This window comes from Artibeus jamaicensis, unplaced genomic scaffold (genome assembly GCF_021234435.1).
Source record: "Artibeus jamaicensis isolate MK-2021 breed Jamaican fruit bat unplaced genomic scaffold, CSHL_Jam_final contig_415, whole genome shotgun sequence".
Taxonomy (NCBI): domain Eukaryota; kingdom Metazoa; phylum Chordata; class Mammalia; order Chiroptera; family Phyllostomidae; genus Artibeus; species Artibeus jamaicensis.
This window is the reverse complement of record NW_026521823.1, coordinates 23,904,965-23,929,426: the sequence shown is the minus strand read 5'-3', so window position 1 is coordinate 23,929,426 and position 24,462 is coordinate 23,904,965. Positions and strand designations below refer to the sequence as shown.

The following is a 24,462-nucleotide window of genomic DNA, read 5'->3' as shown; positions in this document are numbered from 1 at the left end:
ACATGATTGTGAAGTTAAACTATGAAAAGGTATATAAGTATATAGATGACCTTTCCTCTTTGATCCTTGACACTGTTCCTTCTCTTCCTTTTTAGTATATGTGTGTATGTATTCTTTCCTATATAAAAGCATACTGTCTACTATTTGTTAATACCTTGGTATATTGTTTTTTTCCCAATTATTTCCTGAAAATTACTTTATATCAGTCCATAGAACTTTCTGGCCTCTCCCTGGAAAATGAATTATAGGGAAATCAATGGAAGTAGAATCTAGTTAGGAAGCTTTTGCAGTAGTGTAGATGAGAGGTGATTGACTAGGACTAGGGTGGTAAGACGGGAGATAGAGAAGAAATATATAGATTAGTGGTAATGTATAAAAATTTTTTGTAAAATATTTTGTATAAATGTAGGTTATTAATTATTGTTACCTAAAATATTACTATTTTATAGATGCAGAAAGAATTGCTTGACACAGAGTTGGATTTATATAAGAAGATGCAAGCTGGAGAAGAAGTCACTGAACTTAGGAGAAAGTACACAGAATTACAGCTGGAGGTACGTTTTATCATAGCTACACAGAGTGCTAGAGGAGCAGATGTAGTTATCGTGGTTAATTTGAAAACACATGCCTGTCAAGCTAGTCAGAAATTCTTGGCAGTCTCTGGCATACATATTGGGAGTTGATGTAGGAAAGAGGGAGTTCAACAGATTTTTTAGAGCTAATACATAAAATCTGTTCTATAATGAGGAATGGCAGCAGTTCTACCTGTATACCTGAGTCTTGCCATTACTAGTTAATTTTGCTTTTTTTCTGGTTTTTGTTTGTCCTTCTCCCTGGACCAGAATCTATTAAAGGCTTTTTAGCTATTCTTTCACAGATATCCTATGCATAAATAAGCATATTTTATTAAGTTCTATAAGGATCAGACTTCTAGCATTACTACTATATCAAAGAACATGCTTACTTAAGTTTTGCCTATAGATGGTGCTGTGGATGTTTATAAAAGAGAAAATAAACTATTTTCTTACAGTCATATGATTATATAAAAAATCAAGGGAAATTATATACATGAGAATTTTTAACATTTAGCAAAGTGATGTTTAAAAGTCAGAATTACATTAAGTACTGGGAAATTAATGTCATCAACATAATTCGGTACTTGTCCATATTTATCGTTTGATGTTCCAATTTAATTTTAATATTTTAGATTATTATTACTTTTGCTTAATCTGAGAATAATTTTTTACTAATTTGCTAGCCACTTGATCATCTTTTTCTGACATAGTACAAATCATCCAGGTGTTAAAGACTTAGCAGTTAGCAGCCACTACATTTGTCTTAAAGCTCTATCTTATCTAACAGTTAGGAAGCCATAAGATGGTGCCCCTAAACCTGCACATTTTGCATTCTGTGGAAATTTGATGTGGTTACCTTTGTGTCCTGCCCAAAGTAACAGGTTTCGGGAAAAAACAGATTTTTTGTTGTTGTTGTTGTTAATACAGAAATTGTGTTTTTCCCATTCTAGAGATTTGATGCCTGTGTTGGTGGGGTTTAAAAAAATTATTTAAAATGTTTTGGCTCATAATTTTAGTACTTAAATAATAATATTACTAATGTTTTTACTTAATCTGTGTTTTAGTTCTTATCATGATATAGCCAAACACTGAATAATCTGTGTTTTCTTTAATTTTGGCTAAACTTTAGTTTGCATTCAGTATATGCAGTAATGCGGTGTTTCCCAGAGGGTGGTCATTCACTACACCAGTTCCATTTTTTTGTTAACAGATATTAATGAAAAGACTCTGAGGCCAAATAAATTTGGAAAAGGTTATGTTAAATGTCACTTTTGGCTGTTGGGCTTTTAAGAAGCCTTTAATTTGTAAATCTCCAAAAATACATATTAAAAATTTACTGTTGCTCCAACTTATTTGTCCATGGACTCCCTTTTTCAGGGAGCACTTTGTTCTTCAGAGTATACTTTTGTGTATGCTGTTCTATTCTTATCATTAATCCTTGACCTTTGAAGTTTATTTGGGTTTTAGATTATTTTAGCTAATGTTAAGATTTACTGTCTTAAGATGAAAAAATGGAAATATTTATGCTTTCAGAGATTTGGCAGTGGTGCCCCTTGACATTTCCACTTGAATGTTTTACATCCTCAGATTCAAGGTGTTCAAAATTGTGCTTATTTTGACCCTAAACTCCATCTACACAATTTGAGAAACCAAAAATCTGAGAGGTTTCATTGATTCCTCCCTTTTCTTCAGTATGCATGTCCATTTCATTACCAAGTTTTATACATATTAATTCCAGACTTATCTTAAATGTGTTTACTTCTCTGTCTCCACTGTAGACCAACTGTCTTCAGTGGCTGGGGTTATTGAAGGAGATTACTGACTGGTATCCCAGCTTGTTCTCTTCTTCCTTCTACTCTGTTCTTAAAATGCTTGCTAGTATAACATTTTGAACCTTGATTTTATTACATTATTCTACTTCTCTGCTTTAAATGTTTTAATTCAGGGGTGTCAAACTGACTTTCACCAGGGGCCACATCAGTCTCTCAATTGCCTTCAGAGGGCGGAATGTAATTTCTACTCCTTAATAGTTAAGGAGTAGTTACATTTATACAGTCCTAGAATTATTTCAGCCCTTTGAAGGCAACCATGAAGCTGATGTGCCCCCCAGCAAAAATGAATTTGACACCCCTGTTTTAATTGATTTTCATGGCTCTTGGGATAAAATTCAAAATCTTTAATGTGGTTGTTAAAAGTTATTCATGATCTGGCTCTGTGTAGTTCTCCAGCTTCATCTCCCCATCTCATGTAGTCCATCTTCACTGGATTTTATTCATACTTTGAAGTACTATGTTCCTTTCAGCTTTGTTCTTTTGTTTATGCTATAACCACCCCCTCCCACTTACCCTGGCCTTGCTTGGTTTTTGTTCTTTCTTTGAGTCGTTGAACAAATATTAAGTATGTACAGTCTTCCAGCTACTATTATATGTTATATGTGTTGGGGTTAAAGTAGAGAACAAAACCAGGGGAGAAAAATCATGAAACTTTCATTCTGGTAGTTTACTTATTGCAAATCTTAGGGTTCTGTGCACATCTTCAGTGTTCTGTTCTTCATTTTTTGAGTCACTTCATTAATGTAATTATAGACTATAAACTTAGTTGCCGAATGTCACCTTTCCCCTCTAGGATTTGAGTTTCATAAGGGTAAGGGCTTGTGCATAGGAAGTATTCATTAAATGTTTGTGGAATGAGAGAATGGTGTGTTATTCTATAGAGTGATGTGGTGGAACATAAATTACTGTTGAATATTGGGATATATGATGTTACTGTAAGTGATCAAAATAATGAATTTGGGACAACTACTCACTGAAGTCAACAGGGAAACAAATAGAAACACTTCGAAAGTCACAAATGGGAAAATATATTTATCATGTATGTAGGTAGTATTTTATATATGTGTGTTAAATTGACTTCAGAAGTTAACACTTAACACATTAACTACACAAATTTGCTTTCACTTTAGATCTCATAACTAAAATTATGAGATCCTTTTATTGGGCATTATTTGAATATGATGTCATTTTGTATAAAGGTTTGACTTATAAAGTATAACAGTTGGCTTGTGTTAGTAATTGTGATGTTTAACCTGTGTGTCTAATTTCTTCTAGGCTGCAAAACGAGGGATTCTTTCATCTGGTCGGGGTAGAGGAATTCATTCAAGGAGTCGAGGTGCAGCTCATGGCCGAGGCAGGGGTCGGGGTCGAGGTCGAGGTCGAGGTCGAGGTGTGCCTGGTCATGCTGTGGTGGATCACCGTCCCAGGGCATTGGAGATTTCTGCATTTACAGAGAGTGATAGAGAAGATCTTCTTCCTCATTTTGCGGTACTTTCTTACTGCACAACAAAACCAATATTGATAATCATTGTTGGGGATCATGGATATATTAAAGGGGAAATTATGAAAATGACATGAGTAATTTAAATCCATTAATACAACCAAAGAGTTTGACTAATTTATAATGTTGTCATTTAAATAACAAACTGTAGGGGTTTTTGTTTGTTTAATTATTATCTGGAAAAAAATGTTATAGTTCTTACACTTAGTAGGCCTTTAGGTATTGTGAAATACGTGACTTAAACTATTGTTTTAGAGAGGAAAGTCCTATGATTTAGTTTTATTTAATACTTTTAAAGTTGAACACATTGCCATGGGTCATCCAGATTTTTTAAATTAAGGTGGAATTTTATTTATTATTAATATTGTATTCTTGATTGATCTAGCCAGCCTAGAAATGAAACTGCTACTGGTCACAGTGGATAAAAAATAGAGCTTAAAACTTGTAGAGCATTTAGTTTTTGGGAGCTATTCTGAGTGCCTTATATAACTCACTGTGTTATGAATTACCTTGACAGTTTTGTGAGATAGGTGCCTTTTTTGTACTTGTTCTAGAAATGAGGGAAATGAAGGATAAGGAGATGAAGTGATCTACTCAAGTGTACACACCTAGTAACGGACAGAGCTGGGATCTGACCGATTCTAGAGTCTGTTGTCTTTAATATGCTCTACAGAGTTTTTCTATATGGAGTGGTGTATGCATTTAATGAGCTTGTGTTTATAATTTTGGGGTAAGAAAAAAGGAAGGTATTAATGATCTATAAAGAAATAGAATTTTATATGATAAAGTTGCTGTTTATAGAAAAATTCTCTGTGTAAAAAATAAAACCTAACCAAAACAAGCAAAATTTCATATGTTTAGCTTTTAAATAAATGGCTTAAAAGAGAGAGAGAGAGAGAGAGAGAGAGAGAGTGTGTGTGTGTGTGTGTGTGAGCGCGCGCGCGGTCTAGAGAAGTCTGTAGTAAGAGTGAAGTCAGGGTCAGTTGGTATTAAATTTTTGAATCAAAGGACCTGGACTTCTATCCTGGTAACTAACTTAATTATTTTGGGGAAATCACTTAAGTTCTGTCTTTTTTACCCCCCATCTTTAAATTGGAAATGATACCACCCCCCCCCCCAAAAAAAAACAGAGAATATTCTGAGGATTAAATACTCAGCTTTAGAAAGAATTTAGCATATTCTGAGGTCAGAGTAATGAGTTATAAAAGGAAAGACAGTAAGGAAGCTTCTTTGATCATTGTTTCCTTTATCTAAAGAATAGTTCAATCAAGTATAAGTTTCCTTAATTCTAGAAAGTGTAGTAAATTCAATTGTAAAATAAAGTAAATTATATTTGGAAGACAAGACCGTGCCTTATCTTATGATATCAAGTACTAAAATGAATTATTCATCATTATTTTTGTTAATCACCGTGAATTGTTATATGCTCTGGATTATACTTATTTGTATTTAAATATTTTAAAAACCATTAGGATTTTGGCTATTTCTAAATATTTATTTGGAGGAAATACTTGTTTTTAATTTAAAGCAATATGGTGAAATTGAAGATTGTCAGATTGATGACTCTTCACTTCACGCAGTAATTACATTCAAGACGAGAGCAGAAGCTGAAGCAGTAAGTATTACAAATACTCTCATTTATTGAAGATTCAAATTTAAATGTTTTATAAATCTTGCTTTTAAGTTTTAATATAAATGACTTTTTAAACTTACCAAATAGCTACATTTTGGCAATAGATAGAACATAGCAGTATGTCTCCTTTCACAGGAGATAAGGTTTTCCATTATCATTTTTCACAGATGGCCCAGTCTTCTTTGTCAGACTGAGTGGTGAGGGATAAGGTAGAAGCTGAGGTAGAATCTTTGTGGCTGCCCTTCCTAACCATTCGCATCTGCTGCTTCCTACTCCCACCTGGCTAAACCCTAAAGAATTGTCCTCAGTTCAGCATGTGCCCAACTATGCCTCTACAACTTTTTTGCCCAAGACATGATATAAAGCTCTAGCTTTTTAGAGTCCTTTTAGTATTGTTGTCTTAAACTGTGTACATGTTGAATTGTCTTTCCAAAGAATGACCACAGAGTATATGCAGCCTTTTCTTTCTTCTGGGTTTAAAAGATCAAAAAAAGAAAAATGGGTATGAGGTGTGGGGATTTATAGGAACCATTTAAGCCTTGTGTGTTCTTTGTTTAGGATTATACAAAACTAGATACACCATTTTGTCCTTGGAAAAATGAAGTAAATGTTCCAAATTGGTTAATCTAATGTGAATTGGAAGAGTTTGTTGGTTTTCAGAAGTTTTAAGTAGATTGTGGGTTAAATAAGTTTTAGAAAACCTGCTAAAGATTGATTTATCCTTTTTGTAGCTCCTGCCAGCACAGTGGTAGGTTGCTGGAGCTTACCTGGTAGGCGTTGCTCTTGGGACGTTATAACCAGTTAAAGACAGTGGGTCTGTTAAGTTGCAGAAAAGTGTTCAGCTGAGCCCTGGAATAACTTAGTTTCTAGGTTAGTGCAGTGGGTAAGTGGATAGTTTTATAGACTAGGAATTCCTTATTCTAAACTTTCGTTTTTATAAGTACAGTTTTGACTCTTAATGATCCTTTATGAAAATAAAAACTTGTAATTTATAATTGATAAGAGTTTAAAACTTTCTGATAAACTTATATGTAAATGTTATATTGGAAAAGTAGATATTTGATCAAGTTTTTCCTCAAAGGTATTGTTGAATACAAGTTAAGAATAAGCTTCCTTTAAATGATGGCTTCAGTGTAATTTTAGGTACCTGAGTTCTGTTTTATTTTTTAGGAAGCAGTCACATTATAAAACAATGGTGGTAGTTAGTTATTATATACATGGTTAGAAAATGTATTGTCAAGTTTGTGGATTTAGTAACAACTTAAAAAATATATGTATTACTTTGTTTTGCTTACTTATGTGACTAATGAGGAGGAAAATGAGCCTCTTGCCTTTTAGTAATTTTTGGAGGTTTTGCTCTTGCTAAGACCTATTGACATTTACCTTCTTTCTTGAATCTTAATTTTTCTACCTCAGATGTATAAATTTATTCTATATGTGTGTGTGTGTGTGTGTGTGTGCGCGTGTGTGTATTTCCCAATGAATAGCCGTCAAGTCAAAAGACCAGGGATTAATGTATAAGAAAGACTTTAACCCTGAGTAAGTGATAAAGTAGCTTAAGTTATGCATAATGAAAGTTATCTTTTCAGGATAAATAACCGTTTTAGTTGGATTTACTGAACAGGCTAAAAGGAGAGACTGCCATTGGTGTGATAAACATTTGGAATTAAGTTATACAAGTTGTTAAACCATAAACATTTCCTTAAGCCATAACATTTCTTTAAATTTTGTAACATTCTATTTTAGAAGAGAATAGAAAAATCAGTTGAAGCGTATACAGGCGGAGTACAGGCTAAAGCACTGATTTTTTAACTTCTGGATTTCAGGAAACTTAGGTTCAGAAATTTAAAAATTGGTATGTTTGATATAGGGTTAATGATTTTTAATTTTGCCATGGAAGAATGCTTAAAAAGTACAAAAGAGATTGCATTTATTGTCACCATTCTGTAAAATTTTAATATCAAAATGTAGGAGGATATAAAGTCAAGATAAAGAGGATAGACCTCAAGAAACTTGTCAACCTTTGCTAATGTTTATTTTCTAATATTTTTATTTTCTGAACCATTGTTGTAGATGAGTAAATGAATGTCTTTTTATTTTCTATAATCAATAGATGCAAAATATTTCAAAGTGAAAGTACAAGAATAAGTTAATTGAGACATTCAAATGTAACTGGAAAGTGAGAAATTTTACCTAGGAAAAAGACCAAAATATTTTAAGGAATAATAATAATACAAACAGAACACTTTTAGGTTCAGGCTAAGGTGGTTATGGTTTGATTCTTACTAGTTAGAGGATGGTTCCTACTGCTTTATTTCCATTTTTCTATCACTACTTCATGTACTGAAGATAGATTAGTATCCAAACAAGACAGAAAAAAGTAGTCTCTTCCCATGACTGGTTAGAATGTTATTTTTCCTACTCTGAATTGTTCCTATACCTTTGTAAGATACAAGGATCCAGTTTTAGAAAAGGACAGTTAATTTTCTGTTTCATACAAATCAGTGTCAAACCCAAAGAGGTATATAGCTTTTTATTTTGAAAGGAAAAAGAATCTTGTTCTACTAGTATATTTTTGACACTTATGCCTCAACTCCTAGTAGTTGTGAGGATCACTAATTCCCAACTTACGAAGTACTTAGAACAATGCTTGGGACATAGTAAATCCTCTCAATGTTAACTATAGTTATTATTGTTTTTTTTCCCCCCAGAAAGAGAAATGATTAGAAACTGAAGAGAGACAAGAAAGAGCAAATGATATCAAAATTCTCATTCTTTAGACCTGACGTTAGAAATGCAAAATTGGGTTCATAGAGAATAATGCAATAATAGCTAGTAATTGTTGGGGCTCACTGAGTAAATAGTAAATTAATAGCAAGAACAATATGTGTAAGTGGATTCAATCAAGAGAAATCAAATGATATACACAGCAGAGTCTTTTGTGTATGTTTTTACTGATTCGCTTTTAAGTGATGGTATATGATAAGCACTGTGCTACCAGAATTAGTAAATCTAAGTCTAAAGCTTGTTGGAAAGTGGCCATGTAGCTTGAACTCGAGAGTTTAAGGAATGGAAAAGAGGCCTTTCCCTGTAAGTTTTAAAAATTAGATTTTACCTTTCTTTTTTTAATTTGTGGTCCTTTAATGTAATTTCTGCCTAAACATTGTATACTGTGGTTATTACAAACATTAATAAACTTGGTTTTAGCTTTCTTTTATAGATTAGTTTTAATCATTATGTTTACTAAAAATGTAAGGTACACTGGGATGGGATTGCAGCTTTAACTCTTCTGACCTTAGGTCAGTTTTCCCACAGTTTTTACAGAACACTGGTTCTGCAAGAGCTCTGCTAACAGGATTCTTTTGTTAGATAGGTTTGTGAAAAGCTGCATTTTGTGTATTTCAAGTAGATTCACAATCTCAGCAACTTGAAAAGGCACAGGGCAAACACATCTGTTTAATTTTGCTTACCCCTGTTTTTTCCAAATGCTATTTCCAGACTCATTTTCCATGTAAGATACTGAACCCACCTTATGACTACTTTTCATCCTTTTTCTTCCTCCGTCATTTGTCAGATCTTTAGCCTTTCCCCCCTTTTGTTGTGCATGTGCCTGCTTCCTTTGTTTTTTTTTAATTTGCTTCAAACTTTGAATGATGATGTGTAAGAATAAATAGACAAAGGACTAGAGCAAAGCCTATGAATAAAATGTTTTAGCTTTTAAACAGTTATTCTTTACATTTCATAGCATAAAAATTAAAATTATGAAATGAACCCCTTATGCTCATCATAGAGTGTCAGCAGTTACCCTCATACAGCCCATCCTATTTTGTCCGTAACTCACCTACTGCAACATTCCCGCCCTTATTTTGGAGCCATTCTCAATGACATAATTTCATCTGTAAACATTTCAGTGTATCTCTCAATGTTGGAGCCTTAAAAACATAAAACACATTACTGTCATTACACCAAAAATGATTGATATTTTCTAGGAATTATTAAATATTCATCAAGGTTTACATTCCATAATTTTCTTCTTTTTTAAAAATTCACTTGGTTTAAGGATCCAGAATATGGTTCATATTTTGAGATAGCTTAATTGGTATCCTACAATCATGAACTCATAGATCAAAACGTTTCATGGGTATTGATCCATTTCTCTGTTACTTTATATATTATCCAGCTTTTGGTCAGTGGCTGGTTTAAAAGTTTGTTTCTGAGTCCTTTTGACAGGACCTAATGCATTATGATAGTATCTTTCCTTTTGGTGTGAAAAGGTGTTCTGGGTTGATCTTACTCATTTTCTCTTGCAGTCCTGGGAATTGACCATTTTTTAAAGGAGCTCTGATTTTTTTTTTTTTAAGGTAAGCAAAGGGTATTTAGAGATCACAGTCTGAGTACCAGGGGTGCTCATTACTACTGAGTGTGTTGCAGTCACTGTCCTTTCCAGTGGTCAGAGCTGGGAGTAAAAAGTATATACATACATTCATGAACACATGTACACACATACATACATGTATATTCACATATATATAAACATGTATAAAGAAAATGCAAAGGTAATATTTTCCATTTAATTCTGAACTGTAGCGTTTTGTATACACATGCACACACACAGAGGTAGGAGGAAAGAATAAGAACTTGGACTAATACTTGCTAGTTAATTCTGGATTAAATGGTTTTTACTGCACTCACATAATCACAAGCGTCTCCTTATCTCTATTTTCATGCTGAAAACACAGCATTTCACTGACCGCAACATAATTAGTTATATACTCTGAATATGTCTGAAAATAAAAATATCACCTTTACCACAGATGACATGATTGCTGAGAAGAAAAGGTTAATATTCCGAGTTCTTTTCCTTATGGTTTATTAACTAGGTATATACTGCATATATGTATTGCAAAGTATTTGTAGGCATTGAGACTGTTTTTTAACAAATGTAAAAATTTTAAATTGGGGAGGAAATTTTAGATGACAATTATCTAGTTTTTCTGACTTATTGTTATGGTTGTAGTTGTGCTTTATGTAGTAATTAGATGAGGAATTAACCCTTTTTTTAAAAATTCCTTTTCAGTTTCAAAATATGGTCACCAAAATAGGGATTGTACAACTGTTTTAAAATTATTGAATTTAGACAGCATACATTAATTTATTGATAGTGTTCATTGTGTTAGAGGTTGCTGGTTTACATATTTGAGTGTGTTTTCTGCTTTGAATTTTATTTTTAAAATTAATTAATTTTTTGGATAGAAAGTACATGTTTGTGATGTAAGAACTCCAAAGGTTGTAGAATAAGAAGTAAATCATCTTCTCATCCTTATCCTTAGTTTTCTTCCTGCCCAGTGATTACACATATTTTTAGGTGTTTTTTTTTGTTTGTTTGTTTGTTTGTTTATATGTTCATACTAAGCCTATGAATCTACAAGAATACATCTTTTCCTCACAGAAATGATAGCGTTTGTGCAGTGTTCTTTACCTTGACCTTTTACACAATACCAGTCTATCCTCAGATAATTTCATATTAAGAGCTGCCTTATTTCTTTGTTGTTGCATAGGTATTTCATGATATGGATGCACCAAATATAATCAGCTGTATTGGTAGGCTTTGTTTTTATTCTTTTAACTGTTCAGCAGTGAAAGTACTCTTGGTGCATATTTATCTGTACACATACGAATATGATGATAGGATATAGTCTTGATACATTACTGCTGGGTGGAAGGATATGTGCATTTAAATTTTTGATGGGTAGTTCTGAAATTGCCCTTCATGCAAGGTTGTACCAGACTTGCTAACCCACCAAAGATATGTTTTTGTAAACATTAATATTTTTAAACTTACTGAACAAAGTCACCAAATATGTTTGAGTGCCTTTTCTCCACACTCTTACAGTAGTATGTCCTATACATAGTAGTTTTATCAGTTTTCTTAATTAAAAAAATCCATGGGTGTGTAAGTCACAGTGACATACAGAACAGTTTGATTTTGTAGAATAGCCACTCATTTCTGTTTTAATTCACTTTTCTCTTTATTGAAATTGAACAGTTTTCACATGTTTAAATGTTACTTACTTCTGTTTCCCTCAGTCATTAATGTCACTTGCCTGATGAGTTATATATTCTACTCATCTTGATGAGTTATATATATATTCTACTGATCTTTTTCTGACCAAATTGTGGGAGCATTTTATATTCTAGAAAATTATTAGCACATAAGTTAGAAACATTTTTATGAATTTTCATTTGTGCTGTATTTTGCCGTGCAGTAATAGTGAGTTGTTTGTTTAATTTTTTTCTGTAGTTTGGAAGGTTTTCACCAGTTTGAAATGATAAGCATTTTTCCTTAGTCCTTTAATAGTTTTCTTTTTCCCCTTTTTTCTCCTTTGATTTTACATTTATTTTTTTAAAAACTCTTTGTAAGAAAATTATTTGGATATGAGGAGTAAAATGAGAAGCCTTCTTTGATTTCATTGAGTAAAGCTGGTTTTCCTTAGTACATTAAATGTCTTAATATGTTTATTTGGTCGTGTTTTGGACAATTAGTTTTCTGCTCATGTGCCTCTTACTTTTAAACTAACTTTATAACATTTTAATAGTTTGTCAGGACTGTTGTTTGGATTCCCTTTAATGCCCGATTACTATTCATTTTCAGAATCTTCTGGTTGATTTTACATGTTTACTTTTTATATGAACTTCAGAATAAGCTTATCTGGTTCCAAAAAGATAGACTAACTTGGGGGACAATTCTTAATAACACTAAATCTTCCTCTGGAACATCAATGTATTTCAAGTTTTTCTGTCATTTTTATTTTTATTTTGGTCTTTTTAGAGCATTTAAAAATTTTCTCTAGGTAATCATATTGCTTACTATCTTGGTAATTTACATTATTACTATTTTAAATGAGATTTTTTTCATTATTTTTCTACTTTTAACTTTGTATGTATACACTTACTACTTTTTGTTATTTGTTAATATCTTTAGAAAACTTTAAACATTAGTAATAGTGTCTTGAAATGTCATTTTCATGCTCATGAAATGAATGAAAATGATGAATGATGTCACTGATAGTGCTTTTAATATTATGTATGATGCTGGCTTTAAAATTAAGGTAGAATAAGTGCAGGCAAATGATTCTTATTCTATTAAAAGCTGTAGAGATTTAAAATTTTTATCTAAATAGATTTTATTATGATTTTGTGTATTTATAGAAATATGGTTGGGTGTTTTTCCTTTTTTTTTTTTAGTTGATCTTCATCCGAGGTTATTTCCTTCACTTTTCTTTCTTATTTTGTGTTTTTTAATTTTATTTTTTATTACACTTCCCATTTAATATTTTTTAAAATTTATTTATTTTTAGAGAGAGGGGAAGGTAGGGAGAAAGAGAGGGAAAAAAAGACCAGTGTTTGGTTGCCTCTCACACACCCCCTTCTGGGAACCTGACCTGCAGTGCAGCTCCAGGCATGTGTTCTGACCAGGAATCAAACCAGTGACTGTTTGGTTCCCAGGCGGGTGTATTCAATCTACTGAGCTTCACCAGCCAGGGCTACATTTAGTATTATATTTTCTTTATTTTTACATTTAGCCCTACATTTAACCTTTATGATTACTACTACCTTTGCTCAGATAGATATCCTATAGAGATATCCTATAGAATACATTTAAACATGATTCTTGATTAAAATTTTATAAAGTTTGTTTTTATTTTATTTTAAAGCTTTTATTTATTTTTAGAGAGGGGGGAAGGGAGAGAGAAAGAGGGAGAGAAATATCCATGTGTGGTTGCCTCTCATGTGTCCCCTACTGGAGACCTGGCCTGCAACCCAGGCTTGTGCCCTGATTGGAAATCAAACTGCCGACCCTTTGGTTCACAGCCTGCACTCAATCCACTTAGCTATACCAGCCAGAGCACAAAGTTTATTTTTAAAGTACATTTTAATAAAATGCTTGCAGAGCTTTGAAGCAACTGCCATTGTATGCTTCACACTATGAAAAGCATTGATCTAGTTTATAAGTGACAGTAATGAAGACAGTATGACACCGGATGTGGCAGAAAGATCCCAAAAGTCACCCTGACTAGTGTGGCTAAGTGGGTTGAGCATTGGCCCGCAAACCAGAAGGTCACTGGTACAATCCTCTGTCAGGGCACATGCCTGGGTTGTGGGCCAGGTGCCCTGCTGGGGGTCTGCCAGAGGCAGCCAATCAGTGTTTCTCTCCCTCTCTTTCTCTTTCCTTTCCTCTCTCTCTAAAAATAAACAAACAAAATTTTTAAGAAAAACTAAAAAATAAAAAGCCATAAAGACAAAATAGCATCAGAATAATCAAGAATATTCTGAAAAGTATGAGGAATGATAAGTGAATTTATTATGAAATAATTAATATAGTAATGATGTGGAATAGGGTGATAATGGGACAAAATAGAGTTTAGTAATAGAACTAAGTAAATACAAGAATTTTAGCAAATAATAAAGGAGATGTATTTAGATCAGGGAATAAAACAAATTATTCAGTAAATAATTTGGAGTACTTTAAATTTATCATAAATTTATAGGTACAGATTTAAAATTTATACCTGGGGACTCGAATACCACACTACTCATGGTCAGATCATTGAACATGTCATTGTTTCTACATTTCACATTAATGCTGTACTTCGACATTGTGCTATTTCTCTTTGTTGCTTGCTTTGATTTATGCTAGGCTGTGTTACTTTAATTTGCAATTTCCAAAGCAGCCACTTACTGTGGCAAATACTTAGATTTTACTAAGCTCATTTTATATGCAACTCTGAAAGCTTTGTAGAAAGTACTTAAGTTTGTAAGAGAAAAATTTCAGGATTTGAGATATTTATATTTTACAACAGTGATGTATCAGACACTTTGTGATCAAGTGATGTAATTTAAAAATAATGTGATATTTTGTACATGAAAATTTATAATTTTGTTAAAGTTTTCTAATTATAGTTACTATATATGCTATTTGTAAATTAAGAATTAAAATGCAGTGATTAACATATAGCCTGTTGATTCTAATTTAGACTTTGATGCAGCATCTTGAAGTACTTTGAAACTGTGCCTTGAATGGCAGTTATCATTGTATTGTAAACATATAGACATAGTTCTTCTAGTCAAATAGTGGCCAATAGTGAATTAACTCTAATCAATTATGAGAAATTGTTCTTGTTTTCTTTGTAAAGGAATTTCCGGTCACTTATGCTTATGTTAGAAATAACCATAAAAAGTACATTATAATATGTAGTAAGTGGAGAATAACCAGAAAGCAAATTTACAGCTGTCTTCACTGTGTTTAGCTAATTTAATTTAAATATTGGGTTCTGTAACATTTTTTCTTCAGAAATTATTAATGTTTTATATTCCTATGTCTTAATTATTTTAGGCTGCAGTTCATGGAGCTCGTTTCAAAGGGCAGGATCTAAAATTGGCATGGAATAAACCAATAACTAATATTTCAGCTGTTGAAACAGAAGAAGTTGAACCTGATGAAGAGGAAGTATGTTTGGTTTTATTTTTCACTTAGTTTTTTCCTTAAATGTTCACATTTTTGTATAAAATGTATTTTTGGCTATAATTTTAACATAAAACTTATTTCTGATCCATATTTCAGGCAGGGATATCAGATAAATGCAGACAACTTTATGTTTTCTGAATTAATGAAATCTGTGGATTGCTAATCCAAAAAATACATTAAAATCACCCATATTCAGTTTTCATTTACTGTTAGAAGAAAATAATTATTCATTAGATTTTTATCCACAGGAACTTACAATATTTCAGGTTTTTAGAGTATGCTCAGTTGCTTTATTAATCTTTCAGGTACCTTTTATTTTAATTCATACTGTTTTAGTTCACTAGAGTAAATGGCTGCTATATTGTAGATACTGTGATAGGCATAAAAATGAATAAGACACGGTCCCCTATCATCAAGGAGCTTATAATCTGGAAAGGGAGATGGTGGTAACAGACACATAAGAAATTAATTATAATAAAAGGCACACTGATATGCTGAATAGCGATTTGAACAATATGCCGTCGGAATCCAAAAGAAAGTGATTCTTTCCGTCCAGAAGAATCTTGAAGGAGTTGCTAACAGTGGAGCTGAACCCTAAGTGATAATAAAGCTTTCCATAACTGAGAGAGCTGGGATGGGGGACATAGTTGAGAGGATATTTGAGTGGAGGGTTGGTGTGGAGGATTACATTTTTCTTGAGTAACAGCAGTTAGTCTGATGACTTAGACTTGTGAACATAAAGGACAGGGAGCCCTTTGAACAACCCAATATTAAAAATAAGCAGCTCTGTTTTGTTTAATTGTTAATAAGCTATAGGGAAAAGTTGGGGAAATTAAGAAATAAAGGTAAGGTAGGGGCACTAAAGGAATCCATGTTTTGCATTTAGATATTCATACTGTCACTTCCCTTTGAAGAGCAGTCAAGGCTGTTACACATCTCCCTAGTCAAATGCAAGAACAAATTGTGTGTTTTGAAACTCATGTACATTTGTCATTTTATATTTTAGATTATACCTATGTCCTTCCATGAGTTTGAATTGAATGGGGAGAAAAGCAGGAGAGCTCCTGGTATTAGGTATTTTGAAAAGTCTGAAAAGCAGTCCGAGAAGGTCTTATGAAAGGAATAGAGAAAAGAAAGGACTGCCATAAAGAAAATGTTTACATACAGTAGAAAATCTGGATTTTTATATAACTTGTTGGTTGATTTAGTGTCCAGCGTTAGGGTAAGTCAGAGAAGACTTATTGATGTTTTCTTAAAAAAAAAAAAAGATTCTAAGCAATGTTTTGCAGAAGATAGGGTCATTTGGTAAAGAGAGGCAGGGGAAACAGCATGTACAAAGGCTTTACTTTGGTAATTCTTTAGTGCCTGTGTGATGCAAATGAGAGTAGATCTGTAGGGAAACCATGGAGTCCAGAAAGATTGCTTTGCTTTGTTTCTTGAATGCTCTAGCTAGAGAAATACCTTTTGTATTCGACTCTGTTGGGAGAAATGTGTATTTAAAAGTGTCACCTTTTTTTTTTTCTTTGTTTTGTGTGTGTGTAAATTCCTAAATGCATTTTAACCTAAAGTTTCAGGAAGAGTCTATGGTGGATGACTCATTACTTCAAGATGATGATGAAGAGGAAGAGGACAATGAATCTCGTTCTTGGAGAAGATGATTTGACTGATCATTGATCTACATATGCTAGAACTCTACCTGTGTTTCATTAGTATTATCTAATGTACTTTTACATATTTGTAAAAACAATTTTTGGTAAATGTGATGGAGATGGATTTCACAAATACACAAAAAAGAAGAAAACTACCTTCTGATCCTGTATTTTGAAAGATTGATGTTTGCATTTTATTTCAGTAAACAATTGCTAAAGACATACTAGAAACATGCAATGTTTTTATTACAAACTTCTACTGAACATTATGGAATTCTTTGGGTTCTTTGTAATTTAATGAATAGGTCTGAAAACTTACGACCAATACTTGTTATAACTTAGAGGATTTTGTTTTACTCCAAATAAGGAATGAATTTGCATTTAAAATCTTAATGAATGTTTTCAAAAATGAATAGATAACATAGTACTCTAACTAAAATCTCCAAGTATGTATTCATATATTACATAGTAGTATGCTTAGGCTTTACTATGTATTAGCCTTTTGTTGGACTTGTGTCTGTATTTTACCATATGGGTTTCATTGATAATGGTGTATGACTGCTTTGCATATGACTCCCTTCTTATGCATTCAGATGTTTAAAATAAAGTGGAATGGTCTCTTGAAAAGAAAAGAAAAGAAAAAAAGTACTGACAAAAAAAAAAAAACAATACGATGTTCCTTGATTTAAAAAAAAAAAAAAAAGAGAAAAGAAAGAAAAAAAAAGTTAAAGTAGACCATTCCTGATGGTAATATACCCTTCCCCCAATAATCACTAAAGGAGCTATAATCACTAACTTACTCTTAATAATAATGGTTACTGGTACCTTTACAATAATGTACAATCCAATGTTTAAAATTTATACCACTTCAGTTTGGTTTGATCCTATAAATTTTCAACAGATGTCTTAAAATTTAAAAGCAGGCTGATTAGTTTGGAACCAGACTTCAAGTAGAGCTAACATTTGGTGAATAAGAAACCATCACATTACATTTTGGATGTATGAAAGAAAACTTGACCATTTGAAGATGTATGAATAAAGAAATGTACTATAGATACTGCTTTAGGAAAACACTGTTTGGTAAGTGTTTCAGTCTGATATTTTAAGTGTGCATTTCCTATACTGTATAAAAATCTTTGACATTTGCAACAATATTGTGATATTTTATGTGGCTATCTCTGGCAAGTGAACATGATCACTTAAAGTTGATTCAGGAAATAAATGCATACTTTGTAGAAAGAGGGGGTGGGAGATATATTTATATTTTTTAATTCATTTCGGCTATAAGTGTTTCTGCTCCTGAGGTTATAGTGATTACATTAAAAATCACATTAAAATTAGCAATTTCTGTAAGTACTGTGGTCCTCACAATCACAAAGTATAACTCTACTACCCATAGTCTTCGGCCAGTGGGGTGACTAGTGGGTTTGTCCCACACTCAGGGTTAAAGTTATATATGTTCTTGATAGTAATACTATTTCATACTGATGTTTTGAGTTATAATTGGTACATTGTGTTTGTATTTAAAATTCTAAAATCAAATTTCTTTTGTCAAAATGGTGATTTTACTTGAAAACTTCTTTATTTAGATCTGTGATATACTTTTATGTAGTCTCTTATATGTTGACTGTGTGCTATTCTGATTTGTTAGGTAAGTTTGTTTTCTTTTCTTTTTAGTAGTCGTGAACGTGCCAAATTGGCAGAGGCTCACGTTTCTTCTCTTTACACCAAACAGGTATTATAAAGAAAGAAAGTCTTTTAAAGGCCAGTTAAATCTCCATGATGATTTTTGGCTTCATAATTTGATTACTAAATTTTTGCCAGATATTTTGCCTGATACTCTAAATCACCTTATAATGTAACTGAAATTACCTATTATTTATTTAAATTCACAAATAGGTAATCACTCTTTCTAGTTTTACATTCTCCAGTAATGTAAGCCATTTTGCTGTGAATGAATCTGAACACAAGTATATTTTAGTTTGGCCCTGAAGTATGGGGATTAAATACCAGCAACATTCATTAGGCTCACAATTATATTTTATTAGCATTAATATGATTTTAATTATAAATATTACTTAGATTTTCATGGCTGTTGAACTTTTAAAATTAATATATTTATAAATACTAGTACTGTATATGTACTTTCATCTGTTCTCATTTAAAACTTAAGATATCCCTTCCAGGTAGTTGTCAATTTCCATTTTACAGATAAGGAAACTTGGGCTAATACAAATGGAGTGATTTGTCCAAAGTCACAGCTGGTCATGGAAGGACTAGGTTTGAATGCATGCATTCTGGTTCCAGTGCCAGCTATCAATGAAAAAAAACAACAACTCTACCTTGCTACCTTCTTTTAAATTATTGATTGAGCAAGAGATCATGTGTGCAATAAATGTGGTAGTTCTTGCACAATATTAGTAGACTTGGTTATTTGCCAGTTTACACATTTACCCTCCCTTTTAATACAGCACTTTGTACATATCTCTGTTACAAGTACTTATGTTGTAATACAATTTATGTGGTTTATACATCTGTCTTCCCCACTAGATTACAAGCTCCTCTAGGAAGGGGACCATGTCTTATTCATCTTCTTATCTCTAGTGATTATCACAAAGCCTTACTCATGGTGGGCACTAAGATGTTTGTTGCATGAAGTAATGAATGAATGCATATTAAAACCTCCAGCAGTGGAGTGACAGTTACCTTCCTTGTGAATTCTTACCGATTTTTCAAAAATATCTCTTAAAGGTCTTCTTAGTCATTGGGACCATTTTGCTAAACATCTGCTTTTAAGCATTGCACCATGGGGGTTACAAATGCTGATGGAGGAATGCATGTGTAGTCTTAGTGGAATATCCGTAACAATTAATAAGCTGTTTAGGGAATTAAATGTTGTAGTCAGTTGCAGGAGTGAAACAGCCTTTCAGTTTTGGCAAGAGCCACCAATCTAGTCCATCCTACTGATTTTTTGTATCCAAAGATGACCTAGTGTAGAGTGCTGGATGTGGGTTAAGAGATTTAGCTTTTGGTCCCAGCTCTGTAACTCACTCTGAGACCTTAGACAAGTCTCTTAACTTATCCAGGGCTGTTTCCTTGTCTGTAAAATGAGAGTGGTTGGACTAGATGACTTCTAAGATCCCTTTCACATCTATAGCTTCCCTGGCATGTATTAGTGTTTAAAACAATTTAATACATCTATACCAAGTCCGAGTACATGTTGCTGCTATTGTTTCTGTCTTATCAATAGAAACAATTTTGATTTATCATAATTTATATTATGTGTCTTAGTACAGTTTTGTGTGTGGTGTTTTCAAAGCTTGCCTTTGCTGGCACAAATTCCATTCAGCCTATGAAGTACAGATTAACTTCATTAACTGTATTCATTAGCACTTTTCCTCTCTACTTGCAACTTTTCCATTCACTTCTGAACTCAAAGTTTAAAACTCTTTCCTTATTATAATATGCTACCTAAAACGTGAAACATAATTTTAATTAGTTATAGCGAGTTATTTGCTTTGGTACAGATCTAGGCTGAGTTGGGAGTGAAAAAAGGATTGACAGCGATGTAGCTAGATATTTGTTACAGGAAAAAATTGAGGGAAATTATGTAACTGGTTAAAAGATTGAATAGGATTGTTTCAAGGGATGGTTGAGTTATCATTTTACATATTTCAGTATTTTATGTCTCTACCTAAGCAGTGTTTTAAATGTTGGATGAGGTAATATTTTAAAAATTAATTTTAATATTTAACCAAATGCCCAGGCATTTATTGAAATCATGTAGGAGCGGGAGAGTACTCTATACTGCTCGTTTTATTGTGACATGACAAGATGTATTGAAGTCCCACAGTTTACAGTGGGACTTCACTTTTGAGCTCATCATCTGTACAGAGTATGGCTGAGCCTAACCGAAGGGAATTCCCTGTCACTGGAACTGTTTTGTGAGGATGGTGTTTCCAGTCGTACTTGGAACACTGATCATTGACTCGAAGGGTTACAAAAAGAAAGCAAACAGTTGCATGTTTGTTATGTAAATATCAATGGCCATATCACAGTAGTATACAAACTTTCATCATCTGTTTTCTTTTTTCCCCTTACCTATAATGTGAACTAACTATAGAAAATAATTTTTACTTCTTCTAGAATTTATATAAGTATTATATAGTAAACTATTGTTTTTTCTCTCACAAAAGTCTTTTAGCCTTTTAAAACAAAAATATGTTGCGTGAAATTCTGGTTAAGTTAGTTCACTTTTTGGTCTTTCTCAGGATTTTTCTTACTTTTCTAAAACCTCACAAATTTAAAGTAGAAATTTAATCTAGCATTAAATTATGAGTATAATATTCGAAAGACAGAAAGAAAATTTCCTTTTCCCAGACCTCAGGAACTGCCTTGTTCTTGTTAACTTCTTGAACTGGCTAGTTGCTCTAAGGTATGTATGCAGGCATTTAGAGAAGAGTAGGCTTTTTACTCTCTCTGATTTTTATATGCCTATCAGATGGCAGTAGATAATTTTCCAAAATAGCTTCCTCAAAGTCCTCAGAAACAAATCTTGAAGAACATGACTGCCATTGCTCAGTAATTTCTAATGAAAACATAGCTTAGTTGAAAAATTTCGAATTTGGTAATAAATAATTTTCTTGCACTTTGTAAGTATGATGTTAGTGTACTTAGTGTAATTGAAAGTATTTTTTATTTTACCTTTTTGGTATCAGTTTATTTATTATATTTGCTTCTCCCTAATCCCTCCTTCCTTTGTTACTGCATCTGTCCACTCACCTCCCCATCATCCAAAATTAGTCTTCCTTTGTATACCAAGCACTGTCTCATTTTGGTGTGTTCCTTTTTATTTTTGTTGTTTAATCATTGTGCTTAGTATAGAGTTTTATGTCATATATAGTGTGACTAAACAAAATGATTATCGTGTGGAATTTAAAGAAATTAATTATATGTTGCAATTACTTTGAAATCTTCAGGAAACTTAAGATAATTGTTTTTGCTTTCATTTATATATATATAAAGTCTTGGTATTTGTTCATGATTATTTCAAATTACTTTGCCTACCCACACCTCTAAAAATTTGCTATTTGGTTAGTTACTACATTTCCTAGCCAAAATGTTTAGATCATAGTCATGTTGTAGAGCTGTGATTTTTGCAATATAGCGTTTTAAGGATGCATGATGCAGAGGGGTTTTGTTTAAATCATTTTAAGTCAGAGTTGATCTTTTGAGAAATCTGTCTACAATACTTATTTTGATTCTTTCTAAAATAGACTTTTTTTGATATTTAGAAAAATTGGAGGTCAATGTATGGTGTGATTCAGTTTTTAAATTTCTTTACTATTTTCAGTTTTTTTAATAGTCTTCTCTTTTTCCAGCAGAGAGAGACCATCATTGCCTGAATTTAGCTTTGACTACAGCAGCAAGACCTGTTCCTGTCTGGAGACGACTGTTACAATGATGTCACTCCGGCATTTCATGTTTGCCCTTTATCCATTTGAATAGATGTTTACATGTGCTATAATTAGCATTTTATCTTTACAGTTTCTAAGGGTACATCTGAGTCCAGAAGTATATCTGAGTGTCTGTTTTGTTTTACCTTATTCTTAAATGTTTTCCTCTTACTTTATAGCCATTTATTTTTTTATACACCATAAGAAGGCAAAAGACCTCTTGGTTTCCTAATGTGACATAAGTTCAGTCTCAGTCAAGTTGAGAATTGTGTCTAGGAAATCTGTAAAGCCATGATGTTGTTTTAATTCACATGAAAAATTTAGAATGAACAAAATGATTAAAACATTAAGTATGGGTTTAGTTTACATTTTGGGAGGGGGGTTCAACGGTGTACGTTCCCAGAGTTAGAATACTCCCTTAAAATGATTTTGAACAGATGGTAAAATAGTTTTTTATGCACCCTTGCTTATTTCTTCTAAATATACTTAGTGAAGCTGTTCCTAAGACCACTTACCTAAATAATTTTTTAAAATATTCTTAGCTCTTCAAAACCAACAGTGAGACAATTTTTTTCCTTTTCAAGTATTGCAGGATGACCTGTGGAGTATAAATATTGAAAAAATATCTATTAAGTGTCTAATTTACACAGTTCTTCCATATTTTTCTTACACTCAAGACATCAGACAATCTTAAAAGCAAGGGGAAATAACGTTGCGTGTCAGCACTGTTAAAGACTACATAGTTTTCCTATCTTAAAAGGTATATGCCCATATTATTAACAAGCAGTATGGCTTACAATTATTTATAGAGTATGATTCAATTTAATCCTAGGTATTTCCCCAAACACCGTTTTTATAATGGGCCTCAATTTAAAAATCAGTTTTCAGGAAATCAGTTTTTGAGTATTTCAGATCCTCTTGAGGCATTTGAGAAGTTGGAGGTTATACTTGGTACAAACTCTTTATTGGAAAAGTCCAAATGGCATTTGATTATATTCATCGTTGTTCATGCTATATTTTCCTTTTTTGTGTGTGCAAAGTTGATTATTCTGTAAACAATTCTTTCTTGAGTATGCATTGCACTTGTCTTCATGAAAAATAAAAAGATGAACACATCGGTCATAATGTAAATGATCTATTTTGATCCACCGTAGTTGGAGACAGCATAGTTAATACTAGGCATGGTGTGAAGGAAGAGTGCATACTTTGGAAGGTCTTCTGACATAATTATGACCTAGTAAGTGTACAAGGCCTTTTTAAAAATAGACTTTAGTTTCAGTTTATATTTGCAAACTAGCATATAGTTGCAGGGAATTTGTAAATATTTTCCCAGATGAATTCAGTATTTTTTCAAGGAAAGATTCTCTGCCCATCCAGTAATGGTTTACGTGTGCGTCAGAAACCCAAAGAACATTGTCCGCAGAGGCCATATTTGCTGCTCCCAGTTTCTGCTGGTTTTTGGATGTGGACCACATACTACCGCCCTCAATTTTTTTTGTCATCTTTCTGTTTTTCCCTTGCTTTTAAATTAAAAACAAAATAAAGCAAAACAAAATTGAACTTACTGTTTGGAATCAGAGTTCAGGTGATTTGATTCTCAAGATCATTGCACTTTTTAGAAATGGCTGTGAGATCTAGTAGGTCAGTTACATACATTCCCATATGTTGATGAATTAAAGATAAGAATTTTTTATTTCATTTTCCTGAGTAGAATTCTTGTGGAGCTATGTGTAGTTAACTGCAGAATCACTTTTGTGTAATTGAATGAAGCAGTTTACCTTTGCATGATTGCATTATGGAAGCCTTTTTATATATATCTTTATATTTTTCAATATACTTGGATTTTACACTACTAGCTGCTCTAGTCATGCTATATTGTTTTTTTTTTAAATAGAGTTTATAAATATTTATGCTCAAAATACAGATCAATTGAATATTTTGGTCTTGTTTACAAGGTAAATAATACTTTAAAGTGATGCAGCCCCAAAGTGTCTTAGGAAAAAGTCATTGGTGCTATAAAATCTTTCAGTATCATTTTTGAGCCTGTTATTTAGACTTTGCTAGGCTTTAATCGCTGATTGCTTGTGACATATTTTATTCTAAGATCATAATGATAAACGTGGTCAGTGGTTAGTGAAAAGCCCAGCCCGTTGGAAACACCGCCCCATAATTTAAAAATAAGCAGAATGACATCATATGGATCTGTGCCCAGGTTCCCAAAAGAAAATTGTTTCTTCAGTTTGTCATCAGCTCTTTTGAGTAAGAGGAATGGTGTTAACCTGGCTAGAAT

The 24,462-nt window shown here is 32.6% G+C and overlaps 1 protein-coding gene across 10 annotated transcripts in view; it reads left to right on the top strand.

Annotated features, from left to right (window-relative positions):
* Positions 1 to 18,069, top strand: part of RBM26 (RNA binding motif protein 26) — a 72,964-nt gene extending 54,895 nt beyond the window's left edge. For 9 of the 10 annotated variants that reach the window (XM_053665512.1, XM_053665511.1, XM_053665508.1 and 6 more), the window contains 5 exons: positions 450 to 554; positions 3,683 to 3,895; positions 5,437 to 5,523; positions 14,936 to 15,049; positions 16,636 to 17,385. In XM_053665512.1, the coding sequence (XP_053521487.1) occupies positions 450 to 554; positions 3,683 to 3,895; positions 5,437 to 5,523; positions 14,936 to 15,049; positions 16,636 to 16,725 (609 nt within the window). In that variant the 3' untranslated portion in view covers positions 16,726 to 17,385. Of the gene's footprint in view, positions 1 to 449; positions 555 to 3,682; positions 3,896 to 5,436; positions 5,524 to 14,935; positions 15,050 to 16,635 lie in introns of all 10 variants that reach the window. The other variant, XM_053665503.1, reaches the window with a different exon arrangement.
* Positions 18,070 to 24,462: the final 6,393 nt, after the last annotated feature.